Genomic DNA, 22,870 nt, shown 5'->3' with positions numbered 1-22,870 from the left:
CCGCCTCGGCAGCCCCGCCGGCCCCCTCCGCCGCCGCCTCCTGCAGCCGCCCCCGCCGCTCGCCCCCGCCATGCCCGGCCCGGCCGCCGGCAGCAGGGCCCGGGTCTACGCCGAGGTGAACAGCCTGAGGAGCCGCGAGTACTGGGACTACGAGGCGCACGTCCCGAGCTGGGGGTAAAGCGGCCCCCGCCCCGAGCCGGGCAGCGGGCGGGTTGGAGCCGGGGGAGGGGCTGGGCCGGGTTGGGGCCGGGGGGGGAGGGGCTGGGTGGAGTTGAGGCGCAGGGGGCTGGAGTGAGGGGGTTGGGCTGGAGCAGGGGGCTGGGGAATGGCGGGGGGGGGGCTGGGCCGCTAGGAAACGGGGCTGGAGTGAGGGGGCTGGGCTGAGACGCTGGGTGGGGGCCCGGGGTGAGATGGCGGGCTGGGGCTCTGGGGAGCTGGTCAGTGAGGGGGGCAGGCTGGAGATCCTTCCCACGATTCAGGGCCCTCCCCCAAATCCTGTCTCAGGGAGACCCCCGCTGCTGCCACCCACCCTCCAGAGCTGGGGTAAGGGGGGGCCCGATATGCTGAGCCTTCACTCCTCTGCCAGATGCAGGGCCAGGGCTGGCTGGATGGGAGTTGTCCCCCCTCCATGACCAGCTCTTCAGGTGGAAGATGGCTCAGATCTCACTGTGGGGTGGTGGAGTGTGGTACCGAGTGAACCCCAAGGATATGCATTAGGGGAGTTGGCACTGCCCCTCCTAATGGCACTGTGAACCTGTCAGTGATGCCCACCCCAGAAACAACCTTGCCGTAGACTCTCCCTGAGGGCAGATGTCCAGGGGTGGGTGGAGATCTCAGAGCTGCCAGAGTGTCTCTTCTTCCCTGAGAAGGATATTAAAGGCTGTGGAGAAAGCAGGCTCAAGAAGGGGAGGGGGTGTCACAGTGCCCCCTCCCCTCTTCTCTGTGGGGTTGTGACACAGAGAGGAGGTGGTTGTGGGCACCTGTGCTGCTATTTGATTAAAGGCTTTTCTCAACCCAGAGAGACTAGTTTGGGGATGGGTTTGCAGAATGTAGCTGTTTCAAGCCTGCCCCCTCATCGGAAAGCAGATCACTTAATGCACAGCGCTGTCTCCAAGTGCTTTGGATGCGAAGGGCTAATCTGGCAGGGAGGAAGGAGAATTCCAGCCCAGTAGCCTGTCAGTTATTTTCCTTTTCGCTGTCCACAGTAATCAGGACGATTACCAACTGGTTCGGAAACTCGGCAGGGGAAAATACAGCGAAGTCTTTGAGGCCATAAACATTACCAACAACGAGAGAGTGGTTGTGAAAATCCTCAAGGTGAGTGTCCAGTTGATGATCGTTAGTCTTTTTCGAGCTGGAAACGTGTAGGAAAGGGGACATCTTGCTAGGTTTATCGGGGGCCTGGGGAGGTCTTGGGTTTCATTCAGTGTCTCATAAATTCGGGTGTCAGCCCTGCCCTCTCTGATGTTGGGGTGCTGGATTACATCTCTGGAAACACGTTTTCAACTTGTGTCCTGTAGTGATGTTTTGATCTTTCTCCCCTCCCACCCTGGGTAGTAGGAGTCATGGGGTGCTTGTCAGATTGAAACTGTGAGCTCTTTGGGACAGGAATGCTGTGCGTCCTGATGTTTGAATGGAACTGGATGTGCTGTCTGAACTTAGTAAATAATATCTGGCAATGTTTGTCTAAAATGGCTTGTGAACCGTCCTGTCAACAGTAATGTGAAGCCTTGAGGGGGGAATCCTTCCATTAACCTTTAAATGATTGACATTTAACTGTGACAGAGCCAGGCTCTGTAGATTTTGGGAAAGCAAACTAAATCTTGGACTTGGGACTCTAGAAAGTATATTGGATGGCAAATTCCTGGCTATTTAATGTTAGGAGTAAACATAATTGAAAATCAAGGCAAAGGATGGAACTTGTTTACCATCACTCACTGCATGGTATGTTCTGATATGTTAACAGCTCCATGATAGTGTCACATTAAAGACACAACTACGGAGGTAGCTATTAAAATCCTAATGGTTTGGTACAGCCAAGAGCTCCATACTGGCATGTGGGGAGCGCAGTTTCTGGTATCACTGCTGCCTGCGAGCACTGGAAGCAGCATGCTCAGCCTATGAAAGGAGTGATCGCTGCATTATTTAGCAGCGGACCATTCAGCTGATTAAGGAAGGGTATTTAAAGGGGAGAGAAATAAGAGATTGGTGAATTAACAGAATGCTTTGGCTTTGCCATAGTCCACCATCTTCCTGCTTTTCCCCCAATGTACAGAAGCCTGTTTCCAACACTCGAAATGCTGAGAACTCAGACATGCGTCAGACCTCAGTGCTACAGTTCGGGTAGGCTGGCTATACTTAGGAAGTGGCCCCTCAGCCGCTGTGGCTAGTAGCTAACTGCCATGTATACATGCTGCTCTGCTGAAAAGGGCCATGCATCTGTCAGCCTGTGAACTGGCTACTAGGTGTGACCAAGTTTGATCTGACAAATCCCCTGGGTAGCCCAGGCCAGCTAGCATTGGCTCTGCTCCTTTCCTTTCTCCTTCAGGACCAGGTGGGGTGCTCATCCAGGGCCTCTGATTCCTCGACCTCGTCTCCCCGCTCAACGTGTTCTGCCATGGATCTTGTTCTGCCTGGCAACAGTTGGTGGGTAGGGCGTGACTTCCCAGCTGTTTCTGAGAAGTTAGCATCTCAACAGCTTAACTAGGGTTCAGAATTAAGGTGGCAAAGTGATCTGAATCTTCAGTGAGAGTCCCCACACCAAACAGTTGGCTGGTTGGACTGTATATTCATATGTAGAAGTGAGGCTTGCATGTTGTAACTGAATTTTTTTGGTTTACTGTTTAGGCCTGTCCCTCCTTTGGGTGCTGCTGCCATGGTCTCAGCATTTGTTTGTCACTCTGGGGGCAGAAAAGTCAGCATTTAAAGAGAGAATATTAAAAGATAGCCAGAGTATAATTGTTATATGGAGAGATGTCTCTTGACTAAGCACAGGAAACCGTAGGCTTCTGTTTACCACCAGTCCGGCTAATCCACCCTACGACTTTGGTGGTGGACCTCCGATGCTGACCCAGTGCCAGGAGAACCCATGTATTACCATATGCAAATAGGTGACAGTGAGCCACTGTTGCCAGGAAAGGATCTTCTGAAATCTTCCTGTCTTTCTTCCTCCCCCTTCCTGCCCAAAGGGCCTGCAGTGGGATGAGATCTTCTTCCTGTAGTAGATTGGATCCATGTCCATTTTGGGAGCCTGTCAGCATCACTTGTGAGTCAGTTGGAGAGGCCGTTTGAGCAAGACAAGGCGTTCCCTCTCCCCAGGGTCTGTGTGTGGTGCTACAGTAATACACCTAGTGTCTGCTGGGCCTGGAAGTGAGATTGAACTGTCAGTGTGTTGTGCTGCCGTTAGGCCTCAGGCTGACGTTGTTCACTCAGTGTGTAAACAGCATTCCTGGAGTCACACTGTGAAAGCAGAAAGTGCAGGAAGATAAAGATGAGCTTTCTTCAGAGTGGAAACTGGATCAGTACAAGGCCACTTTCAGATTGCCACCTTGTGTGTGTGATGCAAAATCATAGCACGTGTAGATAATGTGTCACAATCTGATCTACCTGGATTACTTAGTTTCCTGTCACTACATCTGTAATAATTAAGCCTATTTGTGTATTCTTGAGTCTTAGTAAATAGGACGCATCTTTCTGGCCCTCTGAATTCAGCCTCTAATCTGTGAAAGGAAACATTAAACCAGAATGTAACAAGTTGTGCATGTGGCTTAAAAAAAAATCACTTGCTGATGGATACACCTTTTTAGCATCTTAATTTTTTGTAACATTTCCTGAAGTGCTGAGCTGTTTGTATGGATTGCTGTACTTTCTAATGACATAATCACCTAGTATTTTTCTACAGGACCCATGCCTCATTCAGTGTGCAAGTTGACACAGTGCTTAGTGAACTAGACAGGTGTTCAATATTTTTACTCTCAGTGTTCAATACAGCCCCATGTCTTATCTGCTACACACTGCACTGAATAAAGGATATGTTTATAGGCTTTTCTGTGGCTCTCATCACCATAATGTCTGAGTTCCTGACCTCACCCTTGTGATATCAGGAAGTTTTATCATGATTTCTCAGATACAAAACTGAGCCACAGAGGGGATGGGGTGGGGCGAGAGAGAGACTTGTCAGAAGTGGCACAGAAAGTCTGTGAAAGAGGCAAGTCCCAGTCCTCTGCCTTAGCCATTCTTCTCCCATAGCCTCTTGCCTTATTTGCTACATGCCATACAGCTTTTACGGTGAATGAGGGCAGGATGCTGTGGGCTCCAGCTTTACTTCAGGACACACCATACAACTATGTGGTGAATAAGGCAGGATGCTTGGGACCGTATACCATTTCACTACAAAACCTTGCCTCATTCACTGTGAGCATGTCATTGGGTATTGTCATAATGCACCTGCACAAGATTGTGCAGGCAACCGTAACTTTGTCACTTCCTGACTTTTGAATGCTTCACTTGCCAACCTTAATACTCTTTTAATGTGACATTTTTGTATGAAACGTCCTAAGTGTGTGAGGTTTTTTTAAAGCAAACGAAGAAAACGAGTTCCTCCAGATCCCACTGTAGCTAGACCACAATGACATGCTGTCACGGAGTATTGGGGAACTCAGGGCCCTGCACCCCCGGCTTCCTGCGATTCACCATGACTCTCAGCCAGCCAGTAAAGCAGAAGGTTTATTTGGATGACAGGAATACAGTCCAAGACAGGTCTTGCAGGCACAGACAGCAGGGCCCCCCCCTCAGTTAGGTCCAGCTTGGGGTCCCAGGGCATGCCAGCCCACCCCCCTTGGGGGGGTCAGAGCCATCTCTGCCTCCCAGCCATCTCTCCAGCCTCCTTCCAGCCTGCTTCCAGCACTCTGCCTTCAGCGACCCCTCCCACAGCCTTTGTTCAGTTTCCTGGGCTAAGGAGTCGCCTCGCCTTCAACCCCTTCCTGGGTTCTCATGTTACACACTCAGGTATGCGCCCTCGGGCAGATCCCATCCTACAATGCAGACTATCCCAGCACACTCCCCTGTCAGCATTCACACACCCCAGCAAGAACAGTCCCAGTTCGTCACATCTCTCCCCCCTTCGAGACCGAACTGAGCAGGGTCACTTTAGCCAGTGACCTGGGGAAGTTCGAACCTACCCCCGTTCCCATGGATGCCCCCGCATCCCTCCAGTTCCTTGGTGGGAGTTACACCAGGCCCCTTCCGTTCCACGCCCCCCCTTAGGTCGGGGGTGCTTGATGGCACTCGCAGTTCGCATGTGGGAAGGTTTATGCGGCCTGCGCCCTTTTCCCACCCCCATACCTCTGGGGCTCCAACTGGGCTGTGGTCTTCTCCCAGCGCTCCAGTCTGGAGGTCTGTGCTTTGGGCTCTCTTGGTTTAGAGCCGCCCTTTTTACCTTGGCCACCCTCCGAAAAGGCTCCTCTATGCTGGGCAAGGGTCCTAAAGCTGTTTTCCCCTTGTCCCAGGCCTTCCTCCCCCTCTGACAGGGGTCACAGGATCTACAGTACTGTCGGACAGTAACAAAGACCCCAGGCCAGTAAAAGCTTCGTAGCAGCCTCTGCTGGGTACGCCAGGTTCCCTGGTGCCCTGAGAGGGGAATGTCATGGGCCCGGCACAGCAGCTGGCGGCGATACTTCTGGGGTACCACCAGCTGCCTCCTGATCCCCCCCGACTCCATTTTCCCTGGGGGAGCCCATTCTCGGTACAGGAACCCCTTCTCCCACAGGAATCTTTTCCGGCCACCTCGTCCCATGGTCTGTACCGCATTGAGGTCGGCCAGGTCCCTTATCTTCCACAAGGAGGGATCTCTCTGTAACTCGGCCTGGAACTCAGCAGCTGGGACAGGGATGGCCACCTGCTCTTTCTCGCCCGCTGGGTCCGAAGCTGCAGCCTCCCTGAGCCGCGTCCCTGGGCGTTCCCTCCCCACCAGGTTAGGGTCCCGCGCCTCAGGCAAGGCACCCCCCCCCAAGGCCAGGGCGCAGTGCCCCTCGCCGGCTCTGACCGCGGGTCACAACTAAGGCGGTCTGGGGGCTGCTGGGCCAGTCCTCTAGGTCCCCCCCCATCAACACCTCAGTGGGCAAATGGTGGTGCACTCCCACGTCCTTGGGGCCCTCCTTGGGCCCCCATTTCAGGTGTACCCTCGCTACGGGAACCTTGAATGGGGTCCCGCCCACCCCGGTCAGGGTCAGGAAGGTGTTGGGCACCACCCGATCTGGGGCCACCACCTCGGGCCGGGCCAGTGTCACCTCTGCGCCAGTGTCCCAGTAACCATAAACTTCCTTCCCATCCACCTCCAGGGGAACAAGGCACTCGCTCCGCAGGGACAGCCCCGCGCCAACCCTGTAAACGGAGAACTTTGAATCCGGAGCATCTGGCCCCCCAGAGAAGCTAGCCTGGGGCTCTCCTCCCTCCTTAGCAGGTGGTACCCTGCCAGCCCCCCTTCCCTGGGAATGCTGCCTCTCGCCGGGCTGGGTCTCTACCCAGTCAACCCTCTGTGGGTTCGGCCTGCTCAGTCTGTCCCTGAGCCTGGGGCACTGGGCCCGTATGTGACCCTTTTGGCCACAGTGGTAGCAGCCCATGTCCCATGGGTCCCCTTGAGTGGGTCGGATGGTCCTGATGCCGGATGTTCCCCTCTGATGGGGTTTTTCTGTATTTTCCCACAGGGAGGTCCCATGGTGACTCTCTCTCTGCGTTGTGGTGGGATTGCTCCTTTGGGACTCCTCCCTTTTATCTCCTGACCGGCTCTTTACGAACTCATCGGCCAGCCGGCCTGCCTGTCGCGGGTTCTCTGGCTTTCTGTCCACCAACCACAGCCTCAGGTCCGATGGGCACCGCTCATACAGTTGCTCCAGTACCAGCAGTTTGACCAGGTCCTCCTTCGTCTGGGCCCCATCAGCCCACTTGCTGGCGTATCCTTCCATGCGGGCGGCTAGTTGTAGATATGAGATCTCAGGGGTTTTATCCTGACTCCGGAACCTTTCCCGGTACATCTCAGGAGTCAGCCCAAACTCTCGTAGCAGGGCCTTTTTGAATAGTTCGTAGTCCCCTTTCTCTGCCTCTTCCAGTTGGCGGCACAATGCCACGGCTTTGGGGTCCAGTAAGGGGGTAAGGACCCGGAGTCTGTCCGCGGGATCAACCCGGTGCAGCTCGCAGGCCGTCTCAAAGGCCTCCAGGAAGTCATCCATGTCCTCCCCCTCCTTGTATGGGGCCATGATGCACTTATCAAAGCTCCGTGCAGTCCTGGGTCCCCCCTCACTCACCGCAGCCGGGGGTTCGCTGCCCTTCAATCTCGCCAGTTCCAGGTCATGCTGACGCTGTCTCTCATTCTCCTGTCTCTGTCTCTCATTCTCCTCCCGTTCCTGCTGACGCTGTCTCTCTTCACGCTGATGCTGTCTCTCTTCATGCTGTCTCTGTTGTTCACGATCCTCCAGCTCTCTCAGTTTTAGCTCTTTCTCCCATTCCAGCCAATTCCGCTCCCCGGATGCCGAACGTCGCCGGGAGGATCCTCTGCTGGCCGGCGAGCTTCGCCGGGAGGGTCCCCTGCTGGCCGGGGGGGCCACGGCGCCTTCGGTATTTGCTGGGCTCCTCCCCACCCTTCCCTTAGGCATAGGAAGGAGGGGTCTCGGGAAGCCCTCAGCAGCCGGCTGACCACTCCCAGCTGGGACAAACACTGGGGCCTGCGCTGCATTTGCCAGGCTGCTTCCCTGAGACACAGGGATCAGTTCATTCGCGCGATCTTCCTCCTCCAGCCGGGCAATGAGCTGTGCTTTGGTGAGCCTCCCAATGCGCAGCCGCCTCTGCTTGCACAGCTCCACCAGGTCGCTCTTAAGCCGCTTGGCATACATCTTCCTGCTGGCCACTCACCGGCCTGTGTGCTCACAGCTCCCCACAGTTCCCAGGGGGACCCCTAGTGTGCCAGCCCTTCTCGAGGTCACCGCCTCTCTGCCAGGGTCGAGCTGCAGACTCCTCCGCCCCTGGGACCACTCGCTGCGATCCCCCCGGGGGACCCTGTTACTGCAAAAGTCCTTCTCGCTGGTCACACACTCCCAGGGGTAATAACCGTCTCTCTCCCACTCTTCAGCCGGCCTGGTCCCCGTCAATCCCCCTTCGTTTTACTGCTCCCCAGTCACTTACTGCAGGAAGCGCCGTCCACGGGGTGCAGTAGATCCCGCCGCTGCCACCAGTTGTCACGGAGTATTGGGGAACTCAGGGCCCTGCACCCCCGGCTTCCTGCGATTCACCATGACTCTCAGCCAGCCAGTAAAGCAGAAGGTTTATTTGGATGACAGGAATACAGTCCAAGACAGGTCTTGCAGGCACAGACAGCAGGCCCCCCCCCCCCTCAGTTAGGTCCAGCTTGGGGTCCCAGGGCATGCCAGCCCACCCCCCTTGGGGGGGTCAGAGCCATCTCTGCCTCCCAGCCATCTCTCCAGCCTCCTTCCAGCCTGCTTCCAGCACTCTGCCTTCAGCGACCCCTCCCACAGCCTTTGTTCAGTTTCCTGGGCTAAGGAGTCGCCTCGCCTTCAACCCCTTCCTGGGTTCTCCTGTTACACACTCAGGTATGCGCCCTCGGGCAGATCCCATCCTACAATGCAGACTATCCCAGCACACTCCCCTGTCAGCATTCACACACCCCAGCAAGAACAGTCCCAGTTCGTCACACATGCTCTGTGGTGCACATATGTACAGTCAGTGAGGCAGGGACCCTTGCCTTGTCCCCTACGCACTTTCAGAGATCACATTCCACAGCAATCAGCTGTTAACAGTGAGGTCCATTTGCATGGCCTTTGCACTCTTCCAGTGGTGCAAAGAATCTGTAAGGCCGCCCTAAGCAGGCACCACCTAGGAAGCAGGCTACTGAGGACTTTCCTAGTATGGAGTATTCTTTGGCTGGTGTACCTAGCTCTCTGCCAGCTTAGGGTGTGTGTAAGGCATGTCCTTCAGCTTCAGGGAGCACGGTCAGGGTGCCGCTGCTCCGGTGATCCCCATCTGGTGTAACTGCCTCAGGGTGGGGATTAGCAACTGAAGTTAGAACAGCCTCAGGGATGCTCTAATGTTATGCAAAGGGCCAAACCAATCTGAGGATCAAGAGACGTGCAAAGATGGCATATGGCTGCTGTTGCCTCCCACTCAGGTCCTATCCCAAGAACAGCTCAGCTGGACCAAGGGTTGAGCCCTGAAATTCTGCTGCACAGCCAAAGGAATACCAGGGCATCATCTAGTCAGTGACAGTCCCCGTTAAGTTTTATGTAATGTGCATACATATTATCAATGGAATAACGGAGTTATCTAACCTAATCCAGTGCAGATGTCCAAAGTCTGGTTTGTTTTTGTTTTTTTTAAACATCATAACTCAAACCCAGTCAAACTGGATTTCCACTGGACCAGGGAAAGGCCCATCTACAATTTAGGTGCTGTACACCTGTCAAATTTCAGTTTTCCATCACCTTCTGCTGAGGTGCTAAAGCTATTTTTAAAAAAACCCCAAACTTGGCTGCAATCATGTTTTCTTAAGGGGGGAAAAATTACACTTTTTTCAATCCCTCTGTGGCTGAAAATGTCTCATCTGTTTTGGCTAAAACCTCAGGGAGTCCTTCTCTCACTCTCTTTCCCCCCCCCCCCTTTTCTGAAGGTAAGAATAAGCATAGCAAATTGCAGCCCCAAAGATAAAACCTTGAGAAAGTTACAAATGAGTGAAAGAAGATGGGAATACTTGGGACCATTATAGTTAAAGTTGCCAGTGCACACCTATAGTGCCACTTCCTTGCTGATTTTCACAGCCTATGAGTTTGAGTTCTCTCTTGTGCCTGTTATCTCCAATACTGGTGTCTGCCCAAGGCAGTGACTATAGCATCTATATAGCCAGCTCTCTGTAGGATTTTTCCCACTTCTGTTCTCTCTAGATTTGTGTATTTTGTTCAGTGTGCTATGTGTTTACAGACACACAAGGGAAAAGATTCCTCCCCTGAGGCGTTTACCATCTGAATAGGCAGCATCCACATGAAGGATAGGGATGGGCTGCAATAAAAAGCAGAGGGATCGAGTGATGAAGTGTAAGGGCTTGTGTTTGTAGCGAGAATGGAATTGTTCTCTCACTCGTTTTGGTGCTTTCAACCCTGGAGCTGCTGCATTAGCTCGTTCGCCTAATTGCAATGTGACAGTTTGGTCCCTTCCCCTCCATCAGAGTTACTGGGGGGGCGGGGCCTAGCCAAAGCTACGTCTAAGCAGCGGTTTTGATGAGCGGGCACTACAGACTACTGTACAGTAATATATTTTATCATATCAATGTAATATCCTCTCAGTTGGGCGAAAACCTCCTTATCCGTCTTGTTTTATTAGATTCTGAGAACCACTATATGGTTTTCTTTGAAGGCTAGAGTCTTTATTAGCCTTTTTGAAGAAACTAACTTTAAGATACTTAAAGATACGGGGGGGGGGGAAGGATAGCTCAGTGGTTTGAGCATTGGCCTGCTAAACCCAGGGTTGTGAGTTCAATCCTTGAGGGGGCCACTTGGGGATCTGGGGCAAAATCAGTACTTGGTCCTGCTAGTGAAGGCAGGGGGCTGGACTCAATGACCTTTCAAGGTCCCTTCCAGCTCTAGGAGATGGGATATCTCCATTTAAAAAAAAAAAAAAAAAAAAAAACTTCCATATCGGTGTGAAAAAGAGAGCCTGGAGTAGGATCAGGTATGTCACTGGTTCCTCATGGCTGCAGCTTTTGACTCAGTCACCATCTCCATCCTAAAAACTGAGCGTGCACCGAAGTTCTGTGCCTTCCCCTCTGCTCTTTCAGTTGCGGCGTGAAGAAGCGCCTCCTTTCTCTTGGCCCAGATCATCTGCCTGTTGCATATCCCACAACACTCGTTTAAATGCGTCACTGTTGTTTAGCTAAAACAACCAGAGAAACTATGAAATATACAGGTGGCGGAGCAATCTTTGCTGTTAGCCTTGTGCGGCGTAAAGCTTATTCTGTTGCCAGAGTCCTATTGTTGAGTGGCGTTGTGGTTGATTAAAATTGTGTACTTGATTGAGTGACATCTTTGTATTGCCACTTTAAGTTGCACCAAACTGCTACTGATTTATCACACAACACGATCAATTGGTTAGTTACGAACTAGGAGAGTGTTCATGGCCGGGCGTTTGCAAAGTGGGTTTGTAATTAGTCTGTTCACACTAGCATTGGGCAGAACCTTGGTAAATAAGTTCTGTTAGGCTGGGCCAGCACGGAGGATCCAGGGTTGGGTCCTGAATATCTCAAGTGCTGCAGTCTTGAAGTGTCCTGGGTGGAGCCCTGTCCATCCATCCTCCAGCTGAAAGGATGGATGCTACCGGTATGCAATTTTAGAGGGTGGGAGAGGAGAATTATAAAGGCAAAAACAATTTAGCATTTTCAAATGCTTTCCCCTCCCCCCCCGTGCTGCTCTTGGGAGTTAACAAAAAAGTTAAAATTTCCTTTTAAAGGATATTTTGCAAGACGGTGAAAGCACAAATTGTTGTTAAAACAAAGGGTCATTTTCACAACTGCTTTAAATCTGTATTACTTGGTTTTCCAGCTAACATTTGCTAATGACAAAATAAATTCAGCTGTCCTGAAGCCAGTTTCCCTATTGAGCAATCAATGTTGTGCTTAGTAGGTTGGTTATAATAACCCCTTGGTAACAATTGCTAGCTATAAAGAGGCCTTGAGTACAATCTACCTATTGAACATTGTCATACGGATGCTAGGCAAGTTCTTCTGCGGTTGGACTCTGTAACACCAAGATTTGCATACTGATTGATTGGAATCATTACAGCATCTGCCGATAGGATTTGGTGAACAAAGAATAGTCCATTTTTTTAAAGGTTGAAAATATTAGTTTGCCTGATGAATGTTGTCATTTCCTGCCTTGGGTGATTAAAGTTGCATGCAATCGCAAATCTGTGTTACAATGAGGCTTTAATTGCATGCCCAGGATATTTCTCCTAAACAGTATTCTCTACAGTTCTAGTTACACGGGCTGCAGCATATGTGTTTTTCATTCTCATGTATTTACACTGTCTTTGTCATAATCTGGCTTCCTACATGTAACCTTGTCTCTAAGGTTTCAGAGTGGTAGCCGTGTTAGTCTAGATCGGCAAAAACAACGAGGAGTCCTTGTGGCACCTTAGACGTTAATTAATAAATAAATTAGGGTATGTCTACACTACCTGCCGGATCGGCGGGCTGCGATTGATCCAGCAGGGGTCGATTTATCACGTCTAGTGTAGACGCGATAAATCAATCCCCGAGCGCTCTCCCGTCGACTCCTGTACTCCACCGCCACGAGAGGCGCAGGCAGAGTCGACGGGGGAGCGGCAGCCGTCGACTCACCGCGGTGAAGACACCACGGCAAGTTGATCTAAGTACGTCGACTTCAGCTACATTATTCACGTAGTTGAAGTTGCGTAACTTATGTAGACCAGGCCTCAGTCTCTAAGGTGCCACAAGGACTCCTCGTTCTTGTCTCTAAGGTATATAAATGTGGTCAGCAGACATGCACTACACATCGTGTTTTCAGTCCTTAATGCCTCTCTGTGTAGATGCAGTTTGGGAGAGGAGGCAGTTATCTACAAAAGTGAGGCCTTATTTACGCTAGAAGGTTGTCCTGCATTAACTATACTGATGTCACTAAAGTAGTACAAACGCAACACCCCAGCATGGACACACTTACTTTGGTATAAAGATGCTTTATATTGATGATAAGTATTCCTGTACAAGAGGAAGAATAACTATCACAATCCAAGGCACCTTTATACTGGTATAACTAGGGCTTTTGCCAGTATAGCCATTTCAGTTAAAAAAATAGAAAGAAAGAGAATGGGGGGAAAAATCACATCTCTACCTAGAACAGTTATACTATTAAACTTGGAAGTGTAGCCCAGCCTTAGCTGTAAAGTGAGGTGCCCTTCTGCATATACAAGGGAACGTCCAGTATTATGTGCCGTTTGTGTACTCTTCAGCTAACGGGCTGAAATGGGCTTTGTTCGGCATTATGAGGCTAGTACCATAGTAGTAAAAGAGGGTATGCAGATATTTAAGGTTGTAGGAGAAAACTGTATGATGTATATGAGAGTGTGACCATAATGCACGTGTACAAGGGGGTGTATTGCATGTAGTTTTGAAAGGGTCCTAACTCAATCAAGTTGAAACCAGTTATTGCTAGAGCTCTCCAAACGATTTCTTTTTAATGACAAAGATAACCCTGTCAGATTTCAACGTCTACCTGCTGGCATTTCAGCTACAAAGGTTTTAGTCACTCTCTTTGATTTGAAAAGTGGCCGAACAGCGTTTGCTCACATTTTGAAAAGAAGAGAAACCACTTTCAGCCAGAGACCAAGCCTGGAGATTTTCATGACAAAAGGCAAAATGTTGAGACATGTAGGAGTGATTGAAAAGTGGGTTAGAATAGAAACCTTTCTTCATCATGAACTAGAGTGGTCATTGCTGCTATAATGAAGAATCTTAATAAAAGGTTCAGGATGGAGGAACCACCGCACCTCTGCCTACGCTGGTGCTAAGGACCTCGGAGTTAATACATGTAAGGGGTAAGTGGGTTTTACACCTCACCCTGTTAGACTAGGACATAAAATACAGACGTTAACTGTCTGACATCACTTTGAGAGCAAGACAGGGAGGTTGAAATAATCTTTTTTTGGATCAACTTCTGTTAGTGTGCGAGACAAGCTTTTGAGGTGAAGAAGAGCTCTATGTAGCTCGAAAGCTCGTCTCTCTCACCAAGAGAAGTTGGTCCAATCAAAGAGATTACCTCCCCCACCTTGTGTCTCTAATATCGTGGGACCAACACAACTACAAATGCACTGCAAACGATATCGTTTTTGTCCTTTTGACAAGTTAAGGATGCCTCTTCAGCTTCCTGGCTGGGCCTAGATATTGAAGTGTATGTGACAGAGCAACTCGTGCATAGTTCTGAGACTACAGTACAGTAACTGGATTTATGTCCCTTTAATTCCATCTTGGCCTTTAGGTGATAATCAAACCACAGGAACAAAGCTAGAAGGTTTACTGTCCATTCTGATATGGACAGAATTATAGTCCCATAATGAAACCTCTTCCTGCTGGGTCCATGACACACACAGGTGACTGCTCCCTTCCCCTGCTGCTGCAGATGTTCCAGTTCTCATTGTTACCTGTGTGACTCTTACTCATTGTCATCTCTCCATTGGACACCGGAGAGTGGTGACAGTCCGTGGCACCGATTGACTCTTGTAACTGATGGGCACGATGCAATTTTATACGGTTGTATTATATCTTGTGCTGCAATTCATGTGTTATGGGAGCCTCAGTAACTGTTATCTGTGAGGGTTTGCTTAATTGTTTCCATAGTAAACCCATGTTTTCAGTAGTTCATAACTTTCTGCAACTTTCACCTTTGAGTTGAAAATTTCTAACCTTGGTGTCTGTTGGAAGATGACCTGTTTTGGAAAGTTTGAGTCAAAATGGTTCAGCCGTGTTTGACAGCATATGAGAGAGGAGATACTTGCTCCATTATATAAATAAATACAGTTGTAATGCTTTCAGAACAGCTCTAAAGCTAAAATGATTGGAGAGGGAAAACAAAACCTAATCTGGCAGAGAACTAGCCCTTATTGAGGGGTAGTGGCTTTGGAGAATTCTGGTGAAAATGGGGTTTGTTTTGATTTGACCGACTTTTGAGATCTGACTCTCTCTTTGTGTACATGCAGTAAAGATGGAATGATATTTTAACTCTTTGAAGGTAGGCTATGCAGCACGCCTGTATCTAAAATTTAATTACATACTGCAAAATTTACTGCAGGTTCACACTGAACGAAAGGGCTACATAGAATCCCTTGCCTCGTTCAATGCACATCTTGCAAACCTGACCAGATCTTCCTAAGGTTTTCAGGACACAGTCACACAACGAGAACACTATTTGTCTCGTTACTGTATGGAATTTTATCTTTCCAAAAGCCTAAAATGACTTAATTTGAGATTGTGACTAACTGTATAGTAGTGTTTATTCACAAGGAGGTAGAGTTAAGGTGGTATGTGCAACTTAACTTTCTTTTCCTGATTTGTGGGTGCTTAACAGTCCTACTTTAATGTTTTCTTAATGTAGATTTTAAATATAACCGGTTTAATGGGAGTCTGTTAACTGAAACTTCATTTTTTTCCTTTGGCTTTCTTGCTTTTTGAGCAGTCTGTTTACTGAGAATTCGTTGGTTTGTGTTTATGATATGCTCTCTCTTATAGGCGGGATCTGACGCGGGGGTTAGTGCTCCTACCTGTGAGTAAGGGGTTTTTCTGACTATTTTGTTTTCAAATTGAAAGCACTTAGAGACTTTAAAAGCCTCTCAGGGATCTTTAACTTTCAGTGCTTCAGGAGGCAGCCAGAATGAAAAAGGAAAGTTTTTCAATTCAGTGTTACAATGGTGGGTCTCTAAAGTTTCTCATTCTACAAACTGGGAGGGAGCGATATGTGAGCAGGAGAGAGTGCTTTTCAGGAACTGAAATCCCTTCTCAGTACCTCACTGTGGTTCTCTCTAGCTCCGTCTGCAGATCACTCCTGGCCCAGGAACCATTGTTTATAGCCATTGTCTTAAAATCTTACTTGCTGTGCTGCTCTTTCCTCCAAGCAGGGGCAGGAATAGAGAGTCAACAACTGTAACTCCCCTTATGCTGAGTTATGTAAATTATCTCATTATATGGAAATGGGCAGTTGATCAGTCTGGGTGGGAAAAAAAAACAAAAACTTTAATTTGAGAAGAACCCTCCTTCAGAAAGTTTGCTCCCAAAAAGAGGTTTTTGGAGTGTGTATGTTTGAAGACAAGTTTACAACAGTTCAACATATCCTTACAATTTTTTTTTAAAGTGTGTATAAAAGCAATAACTTGTCAACAGGTGCAGTTTTACTGGGTGTTCACATTCCCTGGGGTAGTTGAATGACTAAATGGTGTGTAATTATACACTTAAATGTCTAAACTGCTTCATAAATGTTGATAACTGGAATTTCAGCAAATTTAAGTAACTGAAGAATGACTCCAGATAGGTTACTTCCAGAAGAAATAAGAACTGCACAGCAATGGAACTAAAAAATCATGTGTGTTTAAACCAGTAAACACAGGCTGTGGTACATCATCTGCCATATTTGTCATGATATTAAATGCAATAATGCATAACAACTAACTGTAACCTTTTTCCGTGTTTGGTGGTTTTCAAGTGCTTTTAAACTTGGTGATGACCACAGTATGGGTAGCTGGTTTTGTCTGTAAAGTGCTCTGCCATTGCATGCAACGGAAAAGTAACCCATCCTGACAAGAGGGAATATACTGTTTGAGACGCCTGTCTGCCCTGTATCGGCCCTTTCTGAAAACTGCCGCCGCCTTGTGGCTAGGAGTGTTCTCATTCGCCCCCCCCCACGAGGCGGGAAGTAGTTCAGTCCAGTATAAATCACTGGATGAGAACTGGTGGTATCTTCTGAAAGGGTCTCACTTCTAATCACTTTTGTGTATTTAAGCCAGTGAAGAAAAAGAAGATAAAACGAGAGGTTAAGATTCTGGAGAATCTGCGAGGTGGCACCAACATCATTAAGCTGATTGACACTGTCAAGGATCCAGTGGTAGGTATCAGTATGTCCTGAGGTATCTAGTGCTGGGCTTGTCTTGAGCTGTAATCTGTAGGGTAATTGATGGAAATACATGTTTCAAGTGCAAAACTCCTGTTTCTCTCTGGTTGTCTTGTCACCTTAGTTTTCATCTTCCTGTTTACATCTTCCTTCACTGAAGAGCCGTGTTGGGTTTTTAGGTTCTTTTGAGAATACTTTGGTTTGGATGATTTGGTAATCTTCCCTGTACCCCAAAATCCTTGATTCACTTTCGGTATCTAATGATGCCTCGCGGGGGGGGAAGCTTTGTGACTCCACACGCGCACGCACGCACGCATGCATATGCCATCTCTGCGTCATGGCCACTTGTGGCTTAAACAATGGTAAGATTTGTCCAGGTGAATTGATAGCAGGTGCTCATCCTCCCACTTGGTTACATCTTGTTGTCTTCCTACCTAACAGCTTATTGCTTATTTCCTCTTCCTTACTTCCTAAATAATATTTCTCTTGTTTGGTCTGGTTTGTTATTTAGCTGCTATGTTTGCCCCTTTCCCAGGACGATTTCTTTGTTGGTTGGGGGATAAGGGAAGGGGTTGTTGGGCTGGGTCACATGATCTTCTAGTTTATTGACAACTACAAGAGAAAACGATTAGCAAGTTCTAAGTATTAGCAAGAGAATGATACAATTTCATTTACCAGCTCAGCTGTGAGGCGATACATTTCACCTTGCTGTGCACTAACATCTTATGCTATCTGTGATTGACCAACTGGAGGGGAAAAGCATGGTGGGAAATGCCTAGCTGATGCTAGCTGTGTGGGTAATGAGCATTTGTTCCAGCACACTTTGGTAGCAGAGTGTTCCTACCCTGTTGTGTGGGGCACAACAGTGGGCAAAAGCTTGGGGCCGGAAAGTAAATGCAAGTGTGTTTTTTGTCAGTCAGAATTACGGGGCTCAGAAAGGGCAGAAGGTACTGTTCTTGCAGGAAGATGGCTAAACCATTCACCTTTCTCTCTTGCAGTCAAAGACCCCAGCTTTGGTGTTTGAGTACATCAATAATACAGATTTTAAGGTGAGTTTGTCTCTGTACCAAAGTGGGGGAGGTGGGAGGTCTCAAGGTCCTCTAAATTTGCCATACACCAGGTTTACTGGAGACCCTTTGAAAAGCCAAGTTGCTGTTGACAACAGTGGGGGAAATAATGGATTTGGTCTATACACCACCTTCCCTTGTAACTTCAGCCAACACAGATCGAGTACGGCTCTGAGAAATAAAACTCGAAACTGCCCAGCTGTCCCTCCTTGTGACTTTGAGGTGTGAGTTCCAAGGATACAGGAAAATGGGAGAGTTTATTGCATTTCCTAGTTACCCTCTCTCAACATAGCAACTGCTGCTGTGCTGTATTTTAAATCTAAGTTAATCCCTCTGCTATCATACTCTATTTATGGCAGGGCTGTTGATGGAGATGGTGGCATTGATTTGCATAGAAATTCTGCGGAGCTGGTGTGTAGAGTCGTGACTTAAGGTCTGAGAGTGAGTGTTCTCACTTGGAAAGATCATAGCCAAGGTGTGACATGGCCTATGTTGGAGGAGATGTAAAGCTTTTTTCCAGACTGCTGTATATTTTCTTCCTTTGTGTTAGTTGGGGAGCTGAGTGGAATATTTCTCTTTCCTCTGGTGAACCTCTCTAAGTTGGTCCATCAGTGAGCATATTTGCTACTGTAACAGTTTCTGGCTGGGGGAAATGAGCTAATCTGTGTAGTTAGTACCTTTCTGAAGTAGGTGTGGTTATCCCTCCTTGCTCCAGGTTATCCCGCCTTGTATTATAAGTTATTAACTCTGCGAGATGGCCTTTTAGCAAGTCATTCATAATTAATTCTAACAGCCGTCAGTTAGCACCCCACTGTCTCCGAGCCGTTTTCTTACTCCATATGTAGGAAAATACTGTCCTGTGATGTCGAATAACGTGACTGAGTGTGTGAACTGTTAGGAGATGCTCGCTTCTTAGGATTTAGGACTCAAAGTACTCAAGAAATGTACAAAGAATCTCACTAGCTGTTGCCGGTACTATTTGCTATTATGGAGAGGAGCAGAACTTGGTCCTTCACTCCCCGGTCAGCAGATTTTTAAAGGTATTTAGGTGCCTAAAGATACAGATAGGCACCTAGTGAGCTCTCATTTAAATCAATGGGATTTAAGCACCTAGGCACCTCTGTATCTTTAGGTGCTTCGACACCTTTGGTCCCAAGGTTATTACATTGCATCCCTTTGCTCTCTAGTGAATTTCTCTGCACTCCAGGATGGTCCCAAAAGAGTTCAAATTCCAGGCCTCTCAGAGGTGGAGTTGCTAGAATATGAGGAAAAGGAGGAGAGGAAGTAAAAAGAAGAAACCCCCTGAGTTCAGAGCTTAGAGAATAAGTGTTCCCTGTGTTCCACACATCGCATTGCAAACCTATGGGTTACCAAGAAGGTTAATACCCAACCTTGGAAACCCTATCCCTCAAGATGGGGCTACTATCAACTTTGGCCTCAGTCACTGAAAACTTGCTGAAAGGAATAAGGAAGCAGTATATTGGCCATGTGAAAGACCTGCAAGTCCTCTAAGCCTTGCGGTTCAAGATTGCATGCATGGCTTCCATCACACAGGAGGCAGTGTAGTGAGTCAAGTGCTACTGTAATGTGCTGACCACAGCCAGTGCACGTAGTTAATCTGGCTGCAGCATTTTGGACATTATTTACGCTGTGTAGGGATTTAGCAGAGAGACCAGTATATAGTAACGTGCAAGAGCATCTGTCCTGCGAGTGTTTGAGGGGGAGTGAGCATTGCCCCATTAAAGTAAATGGCAACAAGGGCAGTGTTATGCAGCAACCTTTCTGGGCTAATTAAAATGACACAATCAACTCCGGTTTGAATAAGGACTGGGAGTGGCTGAGCCATTACAAACATTGAATCTATCTCCCCTTGTAAGTATTCTCACACTTCTTATCAAACTGTCTGTACTGGGCTATCTTGATTATCACTTCAAAAAAAATTTTTTTTCTCTTAATTAATTGGCCTCTCAGAGTTGGTAAGACAACTCCCACCTGTTTATGCTCTCTGTATGTGTGTATATATATCTCCTCAATATATGTTCCATTCTATATGCATCCGAAGAAGTGGGCTGTAGTCCACGAAAGCTTATGCTCTAATAAATTTGTTAGTCTCTAAGGTGCCACAAGTACTCCTGTTCTTCTTTTTGCAGATACAGACTAACACGGCTGCTACTCTGAAACTTGATTTGTCTGGGTTTAATTTGAATCAGCTGGATTGTGCAAACAGTGTGTACTGTTCTGAACTATGGACTTCTGTACACACCAAGCATGCTGCCTTTAGGCATTTGGCCCCCAGGACATAGCCATTTCGGTTGATGGCTGAAAATCTTTTGAAGTACTCATTACACTTCATTTACACTTTTTAACAAACAGCATGAGATAAAGCCAAGCCCTAGGGTAGCAAATCAAATTGTTTTGAACAAGGATCCCTTCTTGCTATCCCGAAAAGCCACGTGTGCCTAATAATGTCTCCACACAAAAATCCAAAGCAGGGCATATTTCCAAGTCAGTGATTTGATTCTCACTTCCCCAGCTGGTATAGCATGGGGGGAGATATTAGATTTAACAACTCGAGACAAACACACATCAGGGATGGTCTAGATAATACTTAGTCCTGCCTTGAGTGCAGGGCACTGGACTAGATGACCTCTTGAGATCTCTTCCAGTTCTATGATTCTATGAAAACCTACCCAGTTCTTACCAGATAATGCTGTCTCCTAAATACTGTTCTAAACATGAAGATATCTGGGTATTATGGTCAGAGGATACAGTAACAGGGGAGTTAAATGGTCTCTCTTGATGGTTTGGTATGGATTGTGTGCCACATTCCTAGCAAACTGTCATTCCCACCAACAACAGGAATAGTTGCTTGCTTTATTTTCCCCAGTGATTGCAAGCTAAGTTGTGCATTGTTACCCATGTTGTTCATATCTGAACAGGACGTCAGAAGTTGCATTGCTGAGTTGTGGCCATTGCATCAGAAGAAATTAAATGGTTTTAAAATGAATCATTACAAAGTAAATATAAAAGCCTGAGTCTTGAGGTTCATCAAGACGCAAATATGAGTTCAAGTTTTAAAGATTCTTTATTTTACTGTCTGACTTCTGCTGATTGATATGAGACAGAACTGGAAAACTTTGCTTGAAACTGAAAATATGAAAATCCTGTCTACATCATGAGACATTCAGCCTGACTAGGAAAGAGTAGATTTATAACTTAAACCTCCGTAGCCTTGTTTAGGACCTGCATTTTTTGAGTTTTCAGGTTCATGTATTTACATGCACAGATGACTGAATGCCTATCTAGCCAATGCACATGCAAAAACGCACAAGAGGATCTCTCATTTTAAAATAAAGCCCCAGCATCTCTTTCTCTCTATTAAGACAGGAGCGACGTGCTTGGAGGGCTGAGTGAAAACAGGTCCAATAATCCTCATGTCAGTTCTCACTGGCTCTCCTTGAACCCTATTAATAAGATGTCTGGAGACTTAAACTGGAAGCTTTCCAACTTGTTTCAGTTTTTTCCTTCTTTCTTTCAGTGCTCCATGTTTCTAATTCAAGTGATAGGGAATTGTCCTCTTATTCATTTTGGTGGCGTTGGTCCATATGCTAAATGCTTGAACTTGTGATCACTATAATTACTTGTACACCCAATGGCGGTGTGACAACCTTGTGTGTGTGTCTCAGAAAAAATAGTCAGAGCATGAGCGGAGGGTTCTCAAGCTGGTTCCAAGTGACTGTTTTGACTATGATGGGCCACTGCCAGATACTTGACAGTATTACATTTTTATCTTTCTCTCTCTCATTTGTAATATCCTCTTTGAAGCTAGAAAATGTCCTTATTGATCTTCTTTTCTGGCAAATGCTTTCCCTTGTGCTTTCAGCAAAATTACATTTTTGCTTAATGTTAATTGCTTGTTACGCTACTTGGTTAATGTCACTTTCTTTGGAGCACAAGCATTGCCAGTGGTATCTGCATAACCCTGAGAATAGTGCTGCTTGGACTCCCTTAGCTGCCTTATGGTCTGTCTTTGCAAGAGTGGAGCCTAAAACATTGTAGGTCCGACCTAAAGAAAAGCTACTGGAGTTCCCAGATTTAGGGACTCTCAAACTTTAGAATCAAAGGAATTTAAATATTTTAAAATGATATTTGGATTCTGTGGTGATAGGTGGCCCTAGAAATACCTTAAGTAGATGAATACCTTACCTTTTAAATTGGTCAAATTATAATCTTAAACTGCTTAATTGTATATCTACGGGCTTGATGAGCCAGAGTTTGAAAAATCATACTTAAATTATTTTCTCACGTGAAACAGAATGTCTCTACTTGAGTCTTAATGAGTGACCAACATTTCTCTTAAATTTTGTTTATACTTATGGTTATCTTTGAGGTCACAAGCTATCCACAAATGATTGCCTTAAATTGTTACTTCAGACAAAATGAAAGTCAGGCAAATGGTCATTAGGTAGAGGCACAAAGTGCCCATTGTCTTTCTGTTTCCAACTGGAAGTTAAAACAGCTGACATGTCTCCATGCTCCCAAACCAGGGGCGGCTCTATGTATTTTGCCGTCCCAAGCACAGCAGTCAGGCGGCTTTCAGCGGCACACCTGCGGGAGGTCCACTGGGATCGCGGAGTCGGCAGCATGCCTGTAGGAGGTCTGCCAGTCCCGCGCCTTCGGTGTACCCACTGCTGAATTGCCGCCGAAACCGCAGGACTAGTGGACCTGCCGCAGGCATGCTGCCGAAGGCAGCCTGACTGCCGCCCTCACGGCGACCGGCAGGCAGGCCGCCCCCCCCACGGCTTGCCGCCCGAGGCACGTGCTTGCTGCGCTGGTGCCTGGAGCTGCCCCTGTCCCAAACGCCTACTTTCTCCCCCAACAACCTTCAAATGATGCATATTTGCATAGTACCAGAAATGTGTGGTACTCGTAGGTCTGCAAGATAATGGCTCCTGCCTCGAAGAGAAAGATGGAGTCTCTTTCGAGCAGCACTGCACAGGTTGTGCTATCTTATTTTTAGCAGCTCCCACTTTGAAAGGCAGGAGTAGAGTTGACAGGCTGTTTAGAAGAGGTGTTTGAGAGGAAGAAATGGCAGAGGTGCACAGCAGATCAGGAAGGGAGGTCCAGGCTGTATGGGGC

General features: G+C 47.7%; 1 protein-coding gene across 1 annotated transcript in view; it reads left to right on the top strand.

Annotated features, from left to right (window-relative positions):
- Window positions 1-22,870, top strand: part of CSNK2A2 (casein kinase 2 alpha 2) — a 42,198-nt gene continuing 19,328 nt past the window's right edge. The window contains exons 1-4 of the mRNA XM_054048879.1: window positions 1-174; window positions 1,206-1,317; window positions 16,557-16,658; window positions 17,663-17,713. Coding sequence (XP_053904854.1) covers window positions 71-174; window positions 1,206-1,317; window positions 16,557-16,658; window positions 17,663-17,713 — 369 coding nt within the window. The 5' untranslated portion in view covers window positions 1-70. The remainder of the gene's footprint in view (window positions 175-1,205; window positions 1,318-16,556; window positions 16,659-17,662; window positions 17,714-22,870) is intronic.

Source organism: Malaclemys terrapin, chromosome 14 (assembly GCF_027887155.1).
Source record: "Malaclemys terrapin pileata isolate rMalTer1 chromosome 14, rMalTer1.hap1, whole genome shotgun sequence".
Taxonomy (NCBI): domain Eukaryota; kingdom Metazoa; phylum Chordata; order Testudines; family Emydidae; genus Malaclemys; species Malaclemys terrapin.
Note: the sequence above shows the minus strand (reverse complement) of the source record. Positions and strands in the feature narration are given on the sequence as shown.